The following is an 18,187-nucleotide window of genomic DNA, read 5'->3' on the forward strand; positions in this document are numbered from 1 at the left end:
CCTACGAGCAGAAGTTCGAATAGAAAGAGAACTGCAATAGGTAATCTGCACAAAAATCCATTTTCATATTCCTGCTGCTTTCAAAAAAATAGCAATAAAGTTTTTTTTGACCAAGAAGCTGGAAAGTGCAATGATGGAGAACGCAAGGCATGAAGTCAAGAAAGATGAGGGAAAGTGAGAAAATGAAATAGCATTTAGAAAGTTGGATGCCCAAATGAATGAAGATAGCAGGAGTAATGATGGCACTTAAAAGAAATACATGCTGTAGTTTCAGACTGAGGCAATCTTGGTTAACCATTTGATTTCCTATTTTCAACAATCACAGAATGCCCTAGTATTCTAGTTGTTAGTTTGAGGCACACAGGAAGCATACAATCTGAAATTTTATTTCAGAACTGTGTTAATTAGAAGAACTATACATAAAGAAACATGGACCTTTCAAATGATTTAAATAACAAAGGTATGGAAATCAGTGATAAAGGCCATTAAACGAGTGATTTAAAGAGCCTTACGTCATAATCTGACCATTGTTGTGGTGACATAAGACCTGTTTTGCTTATATTGGAACAATGGTGATTGCTTGGCAATATAAATCACTAGTGAGGAAATGTCCTCATTGTCAGAAGACTAAAAGCATTCATAAAAGTTATGCTTCAATTTAATTCTATGTAATTGGAGTTGATTTGTTCCCAAGGTAGGTTTTTTTTTTTTAAACTGAGGTTAAGGCTTATGCATGTTGATGTTTTTAACTCTTTGTGAACCATCCAAGGCAAGTGGCCTTAAACACTGAAAAAATAAATATACCTAAAAGAGCCAGCATACTGCAACATATAAATTATATACGGAATGGAACTTAGCATTTACAGCTCCAAGCCTGGGCTTTCAAGAAGTGTTGTGACTGGGAATTTTGGTCCTGATATTTTTGGATGATCTGAGGTTGGACTGATTCCACCACTGAGGATTTCTTTAAATACTATTTCACCACCCTCTTACAATACCAAGATTTCCTTGATTTTTTAAAAGTCTGCTTCACTGATAATGAGTCATGTGTACCATCTCTTGGAAATTAACCTTTTCCCCATTTCAGTCTGTTACATACCTTCTCTTTTCTTGCTTTCAGTATCAGGAGCCACACCAAGGTATGAATCCACAACCAATCACAATTTGTTCAGGAAAACTAATTATAATTGTATCAATTACCACATTATTATTTTGTCTTCCTGTCAAATAATTGTTAATTAAAAGTTGCTGATTTATCTGCCAAGAACAGAAAAGATCACTTGTAGAATTAGTTAGAAAAGAATACTACTTCATTTTCTTTCTTGCTAAAGTTATGTATGTGTGTATAGAAAGACACACATACAGAGTTCCCAGGGGTAATAGATATTTCAATGATATACAGGTGTAACTAGATGTTTTTATTATTCTGTTAAAGGTTACAGGTTTTCTTTCCCTACTGCCCTGTTCTTTGGTGGAAACGCTATTCCCCAGCACTGGTAATTTCAGCAGTTCCTTGCGCCACCTCATTAATCACCCCAGTGTCATGTGTTATCTTACCTGCAGATGTAATTCGTCTTGCAAGTATCTTGTAAATTCAGGCAGTTTGGTTTCTCCCTGTCCTCATATGAACACGCAGGGACAATAGTCTGTCGTCTTCTTTCTGTACATGCAATATCTCGGCAGGAACAGAAGAGCATCCCATAACTATGCTTGGGGGGAACTTTGTCAAAAAACTGCCTTAGGGCCTTGTGACACTTCCGCTTATTGCAGATTTCATTAGACACACTGTAGGTACAGGGTGTTATGTACGCCGATCGAAATTTCTTGCAGGTATCATCTAGGTTACAGGCTTTTGCAGCGTCCAAACAGTTGTTCCCTTTTGAAATGACAGGCTCCACTGCATTTAGAAAAAGAAAAAGTAGAAGAAAATATATTATTGCTGAAAGTTGAAATTTACATTATAAATGCATTCAGAAGACATAACTCAAGAAACTAATGATTACTGCATAAAATATAAGGCCGAAAGTAACTTTTGAGAGGAAATGTGCAAATAGATAGTTGTGATGCTCAAGCCACTAAGATTAGCTTGGAATATAGATTATGGGTGCAGCAGAATATAGAAGGAAACCTTGGCTCAGAAGAATCTACCTAAACACCACCCAAAATCTTTGAAGTCAACTGAGATACGCTACTCGTATGACCTTGTTCACATTAGGATCTCCTGTTCAGAATTAAAACTCTTGTCGAGCTCAGGAATATAATTTCAAACTATAAGCCTACATATGACCCTATTTCAAGAATTATTCAGTTCAGCCACAGTCTATGACACAGCATGGTTTTTGAGGAATGATCTCCAAACCTCAGCAAAAAACTAATTGGCAAAAGATAGTTGTAGCATCCTACCAGGTTTTAATATCTCTACAGTTATAATTATATATTAAATCCTAAATTTATTTTGTCTACAACAGTGTGTACAGAAATGCAAACTAAATCCAAGTATAATTTCCATATAATTTGCAGGGCATATAATTATGCAATATAGGCATGGTAGACACTAATTACTATATGATTACAAAGTAATTACATGTCTATTTGTTTCTGGAGGGCAAATGTTATGCAAAATGCCTTAAACTATGCTGTTTGCAATAAGCAGTTACCAAAAGTCTGAGCGGTTACATGTCAAAACACAGATTTATCTTCGTATATTCTGATATTGCTAGCAGCCTAACACTGTGGCCTGCAGTTAAGAATGAAACAGGGGAATGAGGCCTCATCTGAGACTCAGATTTTTATCATTTTCCCACTTATCCTCAGCCCCAAGGATGCATACGTCTCTCAGAAAGCAAAGCTTCAGAGAATAATAAAAAGTCAAGTCCAACATGCTGGTTTCTCCCAGCTGCATTAATCAAAAACTAGGGTCTATTTTGGTCTCTTTATTTTTAAAGTGTATTTATTAAAGTTTATATATTTTAAAAATTGTCAAAAAAAGTAGTCATATTCAGGCATTATTGCTTTAACTTGAGGAGAGAGATGTGCACACTTTGCATATTTCACCGAACACACACACACAATGTATATGTATATATTGCAAAAGGGACCTTAAACAGTACTCAAGATGGGGAAGCTGAGCCTGATAAGAGTATGTATGGGGATATGGGAGATCACCTCTATAGGTTGAGATTATAATAAAATCCAATAAGGCTATTAACAAATAAAAGGAAATATTGTTTGGTAAAAATAATATATACATAGTAGCATTACCACTGACAGAATTCATGGACTTTTTAATACTAAAATCCAATATAGAAAACATGGAGTGCCACAGCATGTATATATGCCTAAAAACAAATATTAAATCTTTTTGATATTATATGACTGCCAAAAGACATGAAGATATCAAAAAAGAGCACATGGCCTTTTTGAATATGTTCTTTATGCATCAGCAAGCACCATTAATAGAAGTAATCTAGACTTAGGTTCTAAATTAATTTAATAATCCAACATATCTGACATCTGTCATCTGAATCATGTTAAATATTCAAATTCCCATCAAATGTGAGGAAGCGCCAGAAATGTTCCACTTCTACTAATTCTGAACAATTGTTGGTGCTTCACAGGTGTTACATTCAACTTTTATGTTGTGTTTAAAGTTGACTTAGAACCAAACAAATCAGTTATTTGCTCCCAAAATAAAATATGTAATACTTTGAAATAGGTCTCCAAGATCAACTTCCCAGCCTCTTTCTGTTTGGCTAAATAACTGAAACAGTTTGCAAAATTGTCCATGTTAATGCTTTCTTGGCTAAAATATAACACTACTACAAGGAAACCATCATCTGTATATTGAATTCTGTTCTTGTCAAGCTAGTTCAGTCAATATATTGCTTGTAAATTTATGTCCATAAACTGAGAGACTCATTTTCTGAAAAACATAACAACTGGATCTTCCCTGATTCTTCTGTATCTGTACTAAACTTCAATCAGTAAAGGCAACGTGTTCATTCCTATGAGTATCTACTGGCGCATTGTAACATATAAATTGGAAATGGGGCTGGCAGACATGGAGCTGGGATACCCGAGACTAATTTTTAACAAGCTATTTCCAGTCTTAAGTGGAGGAATGAGATGGGCTAGTTCTGCTACTGGGCCAACACTGATTCTTCCATGGAATTAGTATGCTCCAATTAAAGATTTTCCACTGATCTACAGTGATTAAATCAGAATGGAGAATCTTTGTTTCTTTCAATGTCACTGGATTCCAACTCAAGCTGAATAACAGCCAAATGATGAAGGCACTTGTAATCCAACAGTAGGATCCCCATCACTGATGTAAAAGTTATATTTTTAGAGAAACAATGAAGTCTTTTGTGCAAGACAGCTACAACCATTTAGCTGGCTGTAATCTATATGGAGACAGTGCCAGTCCTTGTGTCAGTTATTTTCATTCCAGAACAGTAAGTTCAGATGCAACAAGAACTTTAGCTCAAGCAGTAACTGTAGAAACAAACACCTGCTTTTTAAAATTATTATTTCCTTGATAGTTTTCCACACCCCTCCAGCTTGGTACAATTATCACTAGGAAGTAGTCAAAATTCTTGTGGATTGTCCTCTGAAGGAAACTAGCCTGGGAAAGTTCTTTCAAAAATCTAGTAATCGGGAAAAGAAGCATAATCTATACACTAGCTATTTTCCCTAATGTTTAAATCAGAATGTCTTTATACTGTTATGGGGAAATTAACATCATATCTGGCACCTTACAAAAATATTTCCTTAAAAGAATTGCAAGTATATGAACCAGAAAAGTATTACTGCATGTACTGCAGTCCCTTTAGAAAATCTATGTTGTGATCTGCAAATTTATGATTAGCAGTGACTGGAATTGTATAAAACATTAAAGTATTTAATGTTCAGAACAATCACACCCCTTAATTTTCAGAATAGTCTACAGATGCAAGTCCCATTAACTTTAGTTTGGAACATGCCTACACAATACTTTGAGGATCTTTTTGACAGTTATCAGATGATTTATACCCTATTTTCTTCATAAATGAGATGAATTTTTTTACTGAAGCAGATGTTCAGACTCAATGTTTATGAAAATATATGTATCTTTCCCCAGTTACACCTGTTATTTTGACTCCACATAAAATCATTTGAGAATACTCAACTTAGATGGTTAATTTGTGAAAGACATTAGCAGATTTAGGACCAGTACACAACCATTTCCTTTGGTTCTAGGTAAACATAATATTGATAACACAAGAATACTTAAGCCTAAGAAAACAGATATAATATAGCCAAAGTTAGGTACTTTAAAACCCCAGTGATTTCAAATGGAAAGTTAAACATGTGAATAAATCTCTTTTCATAAAAAAACCAATGGTATGTTAAGAGATCTCCCTTTGCTGGATCATGCTTATAATATAGAAGAGCATTCTCCAACTTGGCACTCCCCAGATATTGGTAGGATATAGCTCCCAGAGTCTTAAAACTATGTTCCTGCAGGAACATAGGCTTGTAATTTCAGAAGCTGTAGTCCCAACACAGCTAGAAAGTGCTAGTTTGCAGAAGGCTGAGCTAGGACCATAAATGCCAGGATTTTCTACTTTTCTACTTTCTACTTTTATTGTATTTGCTATATTAGCTGATGGTAGCTGAGGTTTTCTTCAAAAACATGGATAAAGTCTCCCATTCTCCAAACTAAGCCTGGCCCAATTACAATGGCCAAATATTCCATACCATGAAGCTTGGCTTGCTACGTGTTGAAAATCTGGCTAATAGCTTGAGATAGAATTCATCATGACAACTGACAGTTCAACTTAACACATTTCTAATTATCAACACATTGGGATATAAATATACACATTTCCAGCATTTTGGCTGATGTCGAAGAATTCCGAAATATATTTTGGGGACAGGAATGCATACAACAACTGCTTCCCTCTACAAAGGGTAAACTCTCCACACCAAGAAGCAATGGAGTATATAAAATAGATCACCAGACTGTACATCAGACAAACTGGACACTTCATAGAATAAAAAAAAAATCTTCAGTGGAATGTTAGACTAAAAACATAAGATAATTAGCCTAGGCTGGACACCAGTCACAAAGCTAAATCACAAAACAGACCTTTAGAACATTAGCATTTAGGTAGCCCCACAGAGTCAGTTTGGAGTTGGGTAGTGTCCAAATCTAATGAAATAAGTAAAGAAATAAATGATGTAACAGGTATCTTCCCCCAGATTTAATAGAGAGGTAATATAAATTCTTTAACATTCAAATAATTTAAATAGGGAGGAAGGCTATCAACTTACAGTATGGCTGCATGGTACCCAGTGACTGGTTGTGGACACTGCCTTCCACTGAACATGCACAGGGCCAAGATCAGTTTCAGATTTATTCTGAAGAAGCTAGCAGTATGGCTAATGAAACATCAGTGCATATTCACCGTCATACACAGAATTATCCTGAAGAAATTCATCAGTGATTAATGGCTACGAATATCTGCATTCTAAATACTTCTATGGGGAGGATTTTTTTTTTGAAAACACCCAGATTGAACAAACTATGTACCAAACAGACTCAGTTCCTATCTACTCCAGCCTTTTTCTGTCAATGCAAAGGCCAGGATGTCATACCATGCTTGTTAAGATAAATCACCATTTAATATCCATCCGTATGGACAAGATCAAGAGAAGGGCAGAAACATCAATAATACGAATGTGTCCAGAACTCCTACGATCAATTTAACTAGGTTTCAGGTAGCAGCATGGTAGCAAAACATCAGCGCATATTCACTGTTTCATGCTGCATTAACTGGAAGTCATTATAGCACTGAATAATATCTACCTACATATTCTGAGTTGCTGAGTTGTTTCCTCTGTCATGTCTGCTCTGGGTCTTCAAAGGAGGAAAAAGAGGAAGAGAACAAAGAGGCTGGATTATCTGTTGTAACCCAAGGCTCAAGTCAGGAAATGGAGGTGGAAGCAGAACTAGACCCTGAAACATCTTTGAATTCTGCAGCTCCAATCAGTAATCTTGGACTCTGAACCTTAACTAGCACTACCACTGCCAAGTAGACGAAGGGATGGCTGTATGGCAGATGATCCCAGACTGCAGGCTTGGGCTTCGTGGGAGAAATAGCCTCCCTCAGAATCAGAACTATGAGGAATTACAGCAGAACTAGAAGGGGTGACTGGAAAATCTGTCAGGATTATCAAAGGCTGGAGAGAACATTCATTTTAGCCAACCTTGTGTCCCTGCATTTGCACCCTCTGCTTCAGAATCATTTTCATGGAAATACTGTTCTTCACTCAGGCTGTCATCACACTTCTAACTCAGGGGCTTTATCTAGCCTGTCAGTCTGTTTCTTGCCAAGGCTTTTGTTTCTTTGTTTTTAAAATTCTAAGCAGAGGAGGCACCAATCTGGCATGCTTTGTAGCTCATTTATAGGAACCAGCCATATCCACTGAGATTTCCCACAAAGGGCGAGACCCCTCTCAGCTCAATTTTCAGCAGATAAGGTGCACTTAAAAGGTTGAAGGGGTGGTGGCCAGCCCCACTAAGGGCAGTATCTTTTAATATCTGGCCAGAACTGCCAGGACTAAGAATAAGGTGGGAGAGCACTCCGCCACCACCTGGATAGTTGAGCGGGGTCAGGCTGACTCCCCTTCTCTGCACCAAGCTGTCTCTGAACATGTGGCTCACTGGATCTGCCTCCTACCACTCAGTTTATCCCATACCTGCTTACAAACTGGTTGCTATCCATTCTAGCCTGAACCATCTTCCCTCCAGTACAGTATTGCCTGACTTTAGACACAGGTGTCTGCCTGAATAATTCTATGGCTATAGTGTCTCTACACATATGTTGTACTAGATCTTAATTTACTAGATCTCCTTCTCATTGTGGTTCCTTGCACCTCTGTGAGACAGAACATTTTCCTAGTACTGTATATATGAATATGATGTTCATTTTCCATTTCTCACAAGGCTCTCATTAAAGAGAGAGAGTATTCCCAAGAGACTTAGAAAAACTACTAAACAAACGCTTAGAAAGATACCTGATCCAGAGTTAGGCAACTGTCTCATATGTTACTACATTGATGATCTGGTAATCCAGAGGGACATTAGAAGGCTAAAATGTCTTCCTGTTGTGTAACTCTATACTAGAATTACAAATACATTATGTATTAGAAGAACTTTCTGTGCAATAAATCCATCTAACAGAGAGATCAACTCTGTACATACAATCTATGAACTGTGCAGAATTAGGAGCTGGATGGGTTATTTTGGATGATTTCACCGTAACAAGTCCTCAGATGAAGTTCTTTATCTGAATTACCTTAGAAACAGAATACAGTCACATGTTCTGGCATATAAATTCTGTGCATTTATCCCTTTTCAATACTATGTTTGAAGTGTTTTTTCATAAGCCCCCTGAAGAGAAACTACATTCCAGTGTTATTTCAGGGCACATTGGTCCAATAGATATATATACAAAGGTTGTCTTTCATCTGTGGTCAATGTGTTTATGTACATATCTATGTATTCATTTAGCAGAATTCATGTGCACAATGCTTTATAGGGTATAAAAGACCCAGTCCCTGCCTCACAGAACTTACAGTCTAATTGTGATATAAGGGAAACAACAAAAGAAGTAGAAAAAGTTAGGTAAAGACATAGATAGAGAAGAAGATGTGATTGTTTCTCTCAAACCAACCTGATAAACTTCTCATACTCTATAAATGCAGTTACCATGAACCCTGGCTGATTCACATCTATCCATTTTAATCACTGATTGCTAGCCCATTATCCTTACAGGCAAACAGTGGCAAGTACATTTAAATATAATAGAGTGGGCACTGAATATTTCTGCCTACAGTTGCTTTACCCATAATCTATGTCTTTTTTTAATGCCAATGTATCAAGTACAACACAATTGGGATCTGGGCTAAAGTGAATAGGCAAGCCTGGGCAAAGAAAGTATAATTAAACAGAGAGAGCTTTAGTGGGAGAAAATATTACATTCTCCAGATTCAGGCAATGACACAAAAACAATTCTGGTGAACTTGCTATTTCATATAACTAGTCTTTTGTGGCACATTTGGAAACCTGCATTCTCCTTGGCACCTCAAGACAAATCAAAATGGGCAACACCACACCTATGCTGCGCTATAGACACAGATGTATACTGAGGATATATAAAATATATCAGTGTTTTATTGTATTTAATTGTCACTATACTGTACCCTAAGCATGTGTCAGTACTCTGCATGGATTTCTGAACTGGGAGGTTGCACACAGCAGTATGTTGGCTTGCTAAGTAGTCCTTGGATTAGCAACCCTAGCTTATGTCCAATTGCATCAGCATGTTTGGGCTCTGAGCTTGTGCCATACTGGCCAGCATATGCCAAAACTGGCCAGTCCTATCCTTACAGTTATCAGAGAATGCTGCATGTGGAACAGGTGGTAACAACTGTAAATCTGTATTTTCTCTCTATTACTATTAGATATTATATGAAAGCTTCAACAGACAAATGCTAAGGACCGATCTAAGGATTGATCTAGTAATGATAATAGAAGATGGAAAACTGAAATCTAAAGTATACAAGGAATAAATGGTAAAGAAGATGAATAAATGGGTAAAATGAAAGAAAGAAAAAGAAATACATTGGAAAACTATGAGAAAAAAGAAGGATGCAATAGATTTGAATGAAGGTGGTAGGATATTGTCCAGTGGAATTGATAAATGCATGCAGGGAAACTGAAGGTGAAAGTTTAATTATGTGTGAAATGGCTAAAATCTATTCCTAAAAGTATGCATTGGTGTCATCTTGTTGTTTTGGATGCATTTGAAAGTAGGAAGCCATAGGCTGGGGATATTCCAGTAAATTGGATAAATTAAGACCAAAAGATGAATTTTAGTGAAAATTGTGCAATATTTTGAATAAATACAGCAGCAAATGTTTATTTGTGTAGCATTTATGCCATTATAAACCAAGTTACACATATTAAAATCAAATCATGAAAGCAAATATAACAAAATAACACAAGGTATAACTATATGATTTGAAGTAACGTGACACATGAATGAATAGGTGGGAATGAGCAAGTGAGTGAAGAAAAAGTGATTGAGCCATTCAGAGATCCAAAAGGAAATCAGAACGCTGACTGGTGAGCATTTGCTAAAAAGACCTCTCTTTGTTGTGAATATATGATCTAAGCATAAACTTATACAGGCCAAAGAAATAAATATAAAAGCATGGTCGATTTTGACTGTTTATTATGACATATGAATAGAGTTAGCAAAACATATAAGGATAATGAGAACTTTTGGCCTGGGAAGTACCATTTTTTAATACAGTCAAGAGTGGATCCTGGGAAAAAAATGGTCATGGGAGAAAAGGAAAGTGAAAGAAAAGAGTGAAAATAGAATGACTACAGGAAGAGAAAGTACAAGTTCTGTATGAAAAGTATTAGAAGACAGATTCATTTCCCAATAGAATGAATGGAAAGTACCCTTGTCGTAAGAAGGAAGATATATAAGCTGCTTTATATAGTGCCATAGATTTGGGTGGAGTTACAATAATAGACAGTATGAAAAGGGATGTTTGGTGAAGTGAAAGAAGCTGTGGATGGGAAAAATATATATAATGTTTTTGATTGCAGCAAAAAGTGAGGATGTCAGGTATTGTGCAAAGTATCTAGAGAAAAAAAGGTAGTTGTGAAAAATATAGTCAAAGAAAGCAAGGAATTATAAAGAATAAAAGAGAAAATGCAGGCCAACCCTGGCGGAAATAAAAAATTGTTTCAGGCATGGAGAAAGAGGATTAAACAAGGAGCCTGCAGCAGAGTGAATGGAATAAAAATAAAAGTACGAAATGATTTTGGATGAAATTGAAGGCAAGGGAATACTGGGAGGCAGATTTTAAACATTTCAGTATGAGTGACAGCTATACACTGAAGAGTACACCTGGAACAAATGCTATATATGTTAGCATCCAAGGAAAAAAATTGATGAAAAGTAAATCATAAGTGCTATGAGATTGTTGGTAATGCTGTTTGTGCAGTCTGTAGAACTTGGTGATGCTGCTGGTGCAGACTGGAGAAATGTTAAAATATGGATGTGGTTTGGTTATGGAGTGGCTGTGGCAGACAACTGGCAGAATGCCAATATTGTTCCCCTATAGAAACAGTATCAAAGCATCAAGGAACAATTGCAAAACACAGAGAGAGATCAGTTTGTTATGTGTGTCTGATAAGGTATTTGGTAACATTCTGAGTGAAAGGGGACAAGAAGTGATAATGGCCAAAAATTGGGAAGGGCAATGCATCTTTATGCCTGGCAGAGGATTTTGTCCTTCAACATCTCATTGAAGAATGTATGAAAGTCAGAAATGTATTGTAAATCTGTTGATTGAGAGCAAGAATATGATAAAGTGAATAGATCTTTGCATGCATATGGAATTGAAGGTTGGTTGTTGAATGTGATAAGAGCAGTATAAAGAAATAAAGCACAAGTGACTCTAAAATGCTTAGCAAATGTGTAAGACAAAGGTATATCCCATTGGTTATTTAATATATTTATAGATAAATGTATGAGAAATGCCTGTAGTAATGCTAAAGATATATGGTTGGGGATTTAAATGTACTTTGGCATGAAGATGCCATGCCAAGCTGAGAATCTGAGTGATGTGCAGCTAGTGCTAGATGCCTTGAATATATAATGCAGAGTATACATCTGAAAATTAATATATCAAAGACCAAGGTTTGAAAAGGGAGTGGAGTTCTACATAAACAATAGTTTAATTTCTGAACATTGCAAAATTTTTCACTATAGATGGGACAGTGGCTGGAAAAATGTTAAAATGTGTAATGCTGATATAAAAGCACTATGTAGTATATCATGTATTGTAAGGAATGAAAGTTTGAAGAAGCAAAAATAGCTCTATGCCCATCTTATTTTATGGAAGTGAGCGTTGGGCATGTGAAGAGAAACATAAAAGTTGAATGCAGCAGGAATGGGCTCTATAGATGTGTGTGTAGAAGAGATAAGGTCAAGAATGAATGAGTGCTGAATGACTGTGGACTGAATGCAAAAGAGAGTCACTGGTATAAAAGAAATACATTGAACTGATTTGGTCATACAGAGAGAATGAATGAGGCTCAAATCACAAAATAAATATAAAAGAAGAGTGAATGGATTAAGAAGGTGAAGCCTGAGAAAGTCATGGTTGAACAAAGATAATGAAGTCCTCAAACCAAACAAACAAAAAACAGTTGATTAAAGGACAAAAACAATAAATGAATCAGTGTATGGGTATGGTGCCAGCATGCACAGCTTCGAAGGATAAAGAGTTATAGATAGGTAAAGTGATTGGGGTTGGTGTAAACTAGTCGGTTTCCTTTCTTTTCCTCCTGGCTTAATTTATTTGACTTACTATTTCTTATTCTTTTTCTGCACTTTGTATAACCCTGCTTACCGCAAAAGCAGCGTTATGCAAACAGTGTTGCATGTTGAGTATGCATGAACATACTCAATCCCCAATCCAATAGGGGAAATGTTATGTAAAGCCAGGTGTGCTGTTTAAGACTCTGTTGGTGGATTGTGGAATCAAAAGCAAAGCTGATTTAGTACACACAAAATTCCAAAGATACACACAGAGACAGAGAGAGAGCATTTAACAGCCCCTTGCCAATATACAGAGTATCATTCAGTATTCCTTTTTATTACTATAGAAGTCAATTCGCAACTTGTTTCCTCTTTCCCTCGAACTTGATTAATTACCATGTTAACATAACTACTGTTCTCTTTCTTATAAATGGCCTCTCTCTAAAATGCTGCTCTTGCAAAATAAAACAGGAAAAAGCTTCTAGCTCTTTCTTTAGTACTGCAGCCCTGCCTAACCTTGCTATTTTTCAAATTTATGGTCTTTTCCAATAAAGCTTGTGTGAATATTATAGCAGATCAGATAAAATAAAGAAGGGGGTTGGCTCTTTAACTGATTCTTCTAGTTCTTGGGGATTTCCCCCCCCTCTTCTTTTCCCATCGGCTTGGTAAATATTACATTTAAATGTATCTGTTGGCATTTGATAACTCAATTTGTTGATCATGTACACTTTTTCAGAGATTGCACTGCTTACTGATTAATTTCTAGTCCCTGGGTGTACCCCCACCCCATGTCCCAAACCACATTAAGGCATTAATCTAAAAGAAGCCTCCCCTTGAGCAACATTTTGAGAGTATAATAACCAAGTAGCAAATACCACAGGCTTTTCTCAAAGCTGCCATTCATTTCAATGGGACATTTGCTCAAGACAGAATGGTGTGAGCATAAGGCTAAATTGTTGGTAATGTTTTTTAAAAATGCATACTAGTCAGATAAAATAGGATTTATACTAGCTCTTCCTCTTTATAGTATGGTCTTTAGAAAGTGCAAATCTAGAGCAAGTAGAGTCCTACCTAGCTATAAATGCAGCATGAACAGAGATGCAAAAATCTGCTAAGCCCAGGATATTTCTTTACATTGAGTCAAACCATTGCTATATCTGGGCCATACTGATTGGTTCAAGGGAAATAAGACTTCAAGCAAGATGGATGGACTTGTTTAAAACTAAATCTTGGAGTCTACCAAGCAGAGCTTACTTCCAACTATATTCAGAATCTGGGAAGACTAGGACAAGCTATAAAATGCCCATGAATAAATTGGAGGGTGGGGTGTACCATTATTTATTATACTAGGATTATTTTTAAACCCAACGTTTATAATGAATCAACCTCACAAAACAGTGTACTAGAGAAACATAAGAACTAAGGAAACTGCAGATTAATGCACATGGTAACTTTCTCAAAAGGGCATTTAGCAGATAAAACATAGCAAGTAGTTAAATAAGAAGACACTGGTTTCTGTTTTTAAAGAAATATTTAAAGACGAACTATGAGGAGAAAGGTTCTTGGGAAGGAAATTTCCTCAGATGTGAGCCCACCACTGAAATGTCTGTATCACTGGTATCCACCATTCTTATTTAAATTCTGATAGACTTCCAAAGCTAATCACAACATCTGAAAAATGGAAATAAAGAGTAGATTTTTGAAACATTTAAATGTGAACAGTAGTCTATTTTCAGAACAGCATAGGTAGGATATACTTAGATGGGATAGTTTACCATTTGTATTCTGCTCCTATATTTCTTTCTCACCAATTATTAATTTCTGCATAATAAAAAAAAATCACAAAACTCCATAGAATACAAAACTCTCTGGGGAACATAAATTTGTGACCCAAATATTCTTGTTGCTAGGGCGTTACTGGTAATACTAGTGCTTATTTTATTTTAAAGAGAATCAAAACATAAATTTGCCTCATGCTACAGAAATGACTATATGAGGTTGAGAAAGAACTGCCAACTCATAGGAAGTTTTCTTTCTTTCTTTATTAGGTTCATCATTCTTCCCAGTGCAATGCTGTGATGCACTCTATTGTCTGGATTACTTGGGTTAACTTCATAGAGGCCAATGTGGTAATATTCTTTCCAGCTTTGTAGCATGCAAATCTGAGCTTCTCCTTTAAAAATATTATTTGTAGGCTTTATTGAAAAAAAACAAAAAAAAAAACAAAAAAACCCAAAGAAGACTGATATATTGAATGCCCAGATCTCATCCTTCTTCAAAACAGCTCTAAGCCTGATACATGGTTTGTTGCCCTACATATCCTGTGAGGGAAGGTTAAGCAGAAAGAAAGTGACTGATCCAAGAATAGCTTGTGAATAGAAATCACAACTCAATTGTCGTAGCCCTGCTGTACAACAATAGCTAGGACAGGAGCAAGCAGAAAACCATGGGCTCAAGTCCATCTTTTTTTGTTGCTGTTTAATAGGACTTGATGGCTCAAGAATGCAGGGGCAAGGCAGTAATGTGCCACCTCCACAATTGAGTAGGATTGGGATTTGGGAGAAAGGGTCATTTGCAGAAAACCTGAAGGTCCAGAAAACCCAGCCACAAAGTAATTCAAGAATTCCATACAGTCATTTTGGTGAAACAATTTCTGGTATCACAAAAGAGGGAAATGGATAGAGAGGCCCAGATAATCATCTTTGTGTGGACTTATCTCATGTTTCTGAGTTTTTCTAGACAATGTTACTTCATCAATAGCTTTTTCTGTGTAACTTTCCATGTATTTCACCAATTAAGCAACAGGATAAATTGTTTGTGTGTCTTTTAAAAATGCTGATTTTCATATAACATCTCCCAACGTACATTAAATTGTGAGAATATTTCTTGTGAAAAATGATAGAGTTGCAGATTCACTGCTGCCATCTATTAAAAGGAAATCACAGTTCATTGTGTTGTTTTTGTTTCCAACAAATCTATATTATTTTTAATTTAAAATTGCACTTCTTTGCTATAAATACATCATTCAGATAACCTTTTTGAATTTTCGGTCCCAGGTCTGTACAACGTGACATTTGTTATCCTGTAGACCACCGGACCAGAATGCTACACAATACAGTTTTTGTAGGATATTCAGCTCCTGAATTTTTGTAATACATTTTGGCTTAAATCCAATAAAGCAGAAGGGTATGGGATGCCACATTCTTGCACAATCTAGCAGATGGTACAGAATGCTGGAAGTGATCTGTAGATCAATGGCTTAGTCATCAGCAGCATCTGTGCCATGATTTGTTGTGATTATTACAGTGTATTTTTCCCATGCTGAACTGGGAAAATTTGGCCTTCATTCTTGTGTAATCTGGGGAAGAAATGGGGGGCTAGTTTGTTTTTTAAACACAACATCAATTAGTAACTCTAAATATACAGGACATTACACTATTAAAAATGAAATACTGGAAAGTAATCAATGGTTTGCAAGTCATATGACCATTAATGCAAAGTGATTAATACTGCTGTCTCAGCAAATGCAATCATTACCTTTTTAATTAACCTTTTCAACCTTCTGAACCTTCTACTTTTGTTATACATTAGCTTTTCACAGTTTTGTAGTTGTTTGCATTTGATTAGGTAAAAAAAAAAACCAAATGAAAAATATTTTTCCAATTTGTAAAATAACCCTTGCGTCTTACAAATTAGAAGGCATTGTACGTGTTTCAGAAGGAAGGGTGTTATAAATCAGATCTAAGACACGTATTTTGAACTGTGGCTTTGTTCCCACCTCATTTTTATTTTGGCAGCTTACTGTTCACTAATAGCTCTGGCTACCAGGAAGCTGGCTTTTCAAAATTTCTCTTTCACCCTAATTATAATTACAATGTATAAATCACACAATGATCAATTATACAAATCTTAGGTTCATGCATTATTTAACCTAGCATTTGAATCCACCCAACAGGAGCCCAGGAAATTCCAAAGTCTCTTTCTCTTTATAGGCAAACAAGCATTTTGTGAACATAGTAATTCCAAGTATAAAAACGCAAAATAACAACTGTCTCCTGAATTATGAAAACATTTAAGTGACATCAGCAAAACTGAATATGGCTCTATCCCTACTGCCCTATTTAGTAAGTACAGGATTGTAATTCTGCCTTCATAATTGGTTTATTCAGTAAAATTCTGCAGTACTAATAATAAGGTAAACTCAAAAGAAGAGCCTAAACAACATATTCAGTTTGTTATACATTTGCTGTAAATGTAATCTTATCTTTCAAGTATTTAAAAGTATACACGTGTAAAATAGAGTGAACAAAAAATTCTAAAATATTCATCCATAATACATACAGCAAAATGCATAAAATTCCAAAGGAGAGCGCTTCAGTAATTAATCAGAACTCAACAGGGATTCAAGATAGCCATTGATATTACTGTAATGTCCTGGCACTCAAAAAGAGCATCACTACAGGATATAAAGGTGCTTTTATACAGATCAGCCTATGCCAACTTGACTTCCACCAAGTTGGTTCAAATTCATAGTCCCTAACTAACATGGTCAGAGGAATGTAATAGGAATTGAAGTCCATATATCTGGACTTAGATTTCCACTAGTGGTTGGGAAAGAATGAGTAAGATGGTGGGCAAAGAGTGATTGGAATGTAAGACCTCATTAGGGATCTGTTCCACTTGTTAGGAACTATAAGTTATTTAAACAAATCTAGGATATTGTTCCCTGCTGTCCTTTGCCCAAGTTTGGGCTAATCAGGATATGTATTATAGTGCTAGAACTGTTGGACGTGAGAGATATAGAAGAAAGATATGAAGCAATACAGTGGTATTTTTCATGCAAAATTTCTCAAGCCAATGACACCTTGGAATAGAGCTAGGGAAGATAACTTTTGTTTGAAATCTTGAAGAACTGCTACTAGGCAGGGAAGTAAACTTGAAGCCTAACAGCCTAAACTTGAGGCCAAACAGCCTAATGAAAACAAACAATAAGGGTTATTGAAATTGTGATTCAGCAAGGACCACAAGTTCTAGCTAGCTAGATAGTGCAATGTCAAACTTAACATAAAGCAACCACCTACATTTCTTCCTAGATTATGTTAAGATTATGTACAATCTCACAATATTGTGAGAATCTAGTCTACTGCTTACAAAAATTTCTAGATCTGTGTAGCTATATTAAAATGAGCATTTGTGGCACACTCATGGGCATGCAATATAACTTAGATTGATTGTTAATGTAAAGTACTGGATTAGCTGCTCATAAACATCACAAAAAGAAGCCGAGCAAGAGAATGCTCAGCAGAATTTGAATACTTGTTTGCTTGCAGTTATCTGAATACTTGTCAAAATACCCCCAAATACTTGGATGATAACTGCATTCATCCCTCTCCTGAAATGAAAAATCTGTTTCCTCTTGCAATGACACAGGATCATAGCACTGAGTTTGCTCAGCTATGGCCAGTGGTTCTCTAGATATGGAAAGTGGGAAAGAAAAAGCACAGGTATTTTGGAGAGGATTGAGCAAGATGTCTTCGATGGGACCATCTCCATGAGATTTCTATCATAGCTCCAGGGCTATCCAGGGTGGGAGCAAAAAGCCAAGACAACAGGGAAATTATGCAATTGAAGCCCTGCACTTTCAAATGCACATCCACTTCACACACCCTTACAAAAGAGTGGGGCTTCAATTGCACAATTCTACCTTTACATCCACTTGCTTCCCTTTTGCCAAATCAAGAATTAAAGGCTAATGGAAGTTACTACTACTTTTTTCTTATTACCCCTCTTATGAG

General features: G+C 36.2%; 1 protein-coding gene across 2 annotated transcripts in view; it reads right to left on the reverse strand.

Moving 5' to 3' along the window:
• GFRA1 (GDNF family receptor alpha 1) overlaps positions 1 to 18,187 on the reverse strand; it is a 226,798-nt gene that overhangs the window by 85,121 nt on the left and 123,490 nt on the right. For both annotated transcript variants that reach the window (XM_007424944.3, XM_088132692.1), the window contains exon 4: positions 1,558 to 1,897. In XM_007424944.3, the coding sequence (XP_007425006.1) occupies positions 1,558 to 1,897 (340 nt within the window). The remainder of the gene's footprint in view (positions 1 to 1,557; positions 1,898 to 18,187) is intronic.

Source organism: Python bivittatus, unplaced genomic scaffold (assembly GCF_059951505.1).
Source record: "Python bivittatus isolate LINGU-HERP-01145 unplaced genomic scaffold, Pbiv_v1 ctg000980_np1212, whole genome shotgun sequence".
Lineage (NCBI taxonomy): Eukaryota > Metazoa > Chordata > Lepidosauria > Squamata > Pythonidae > Python > Python bivittatus.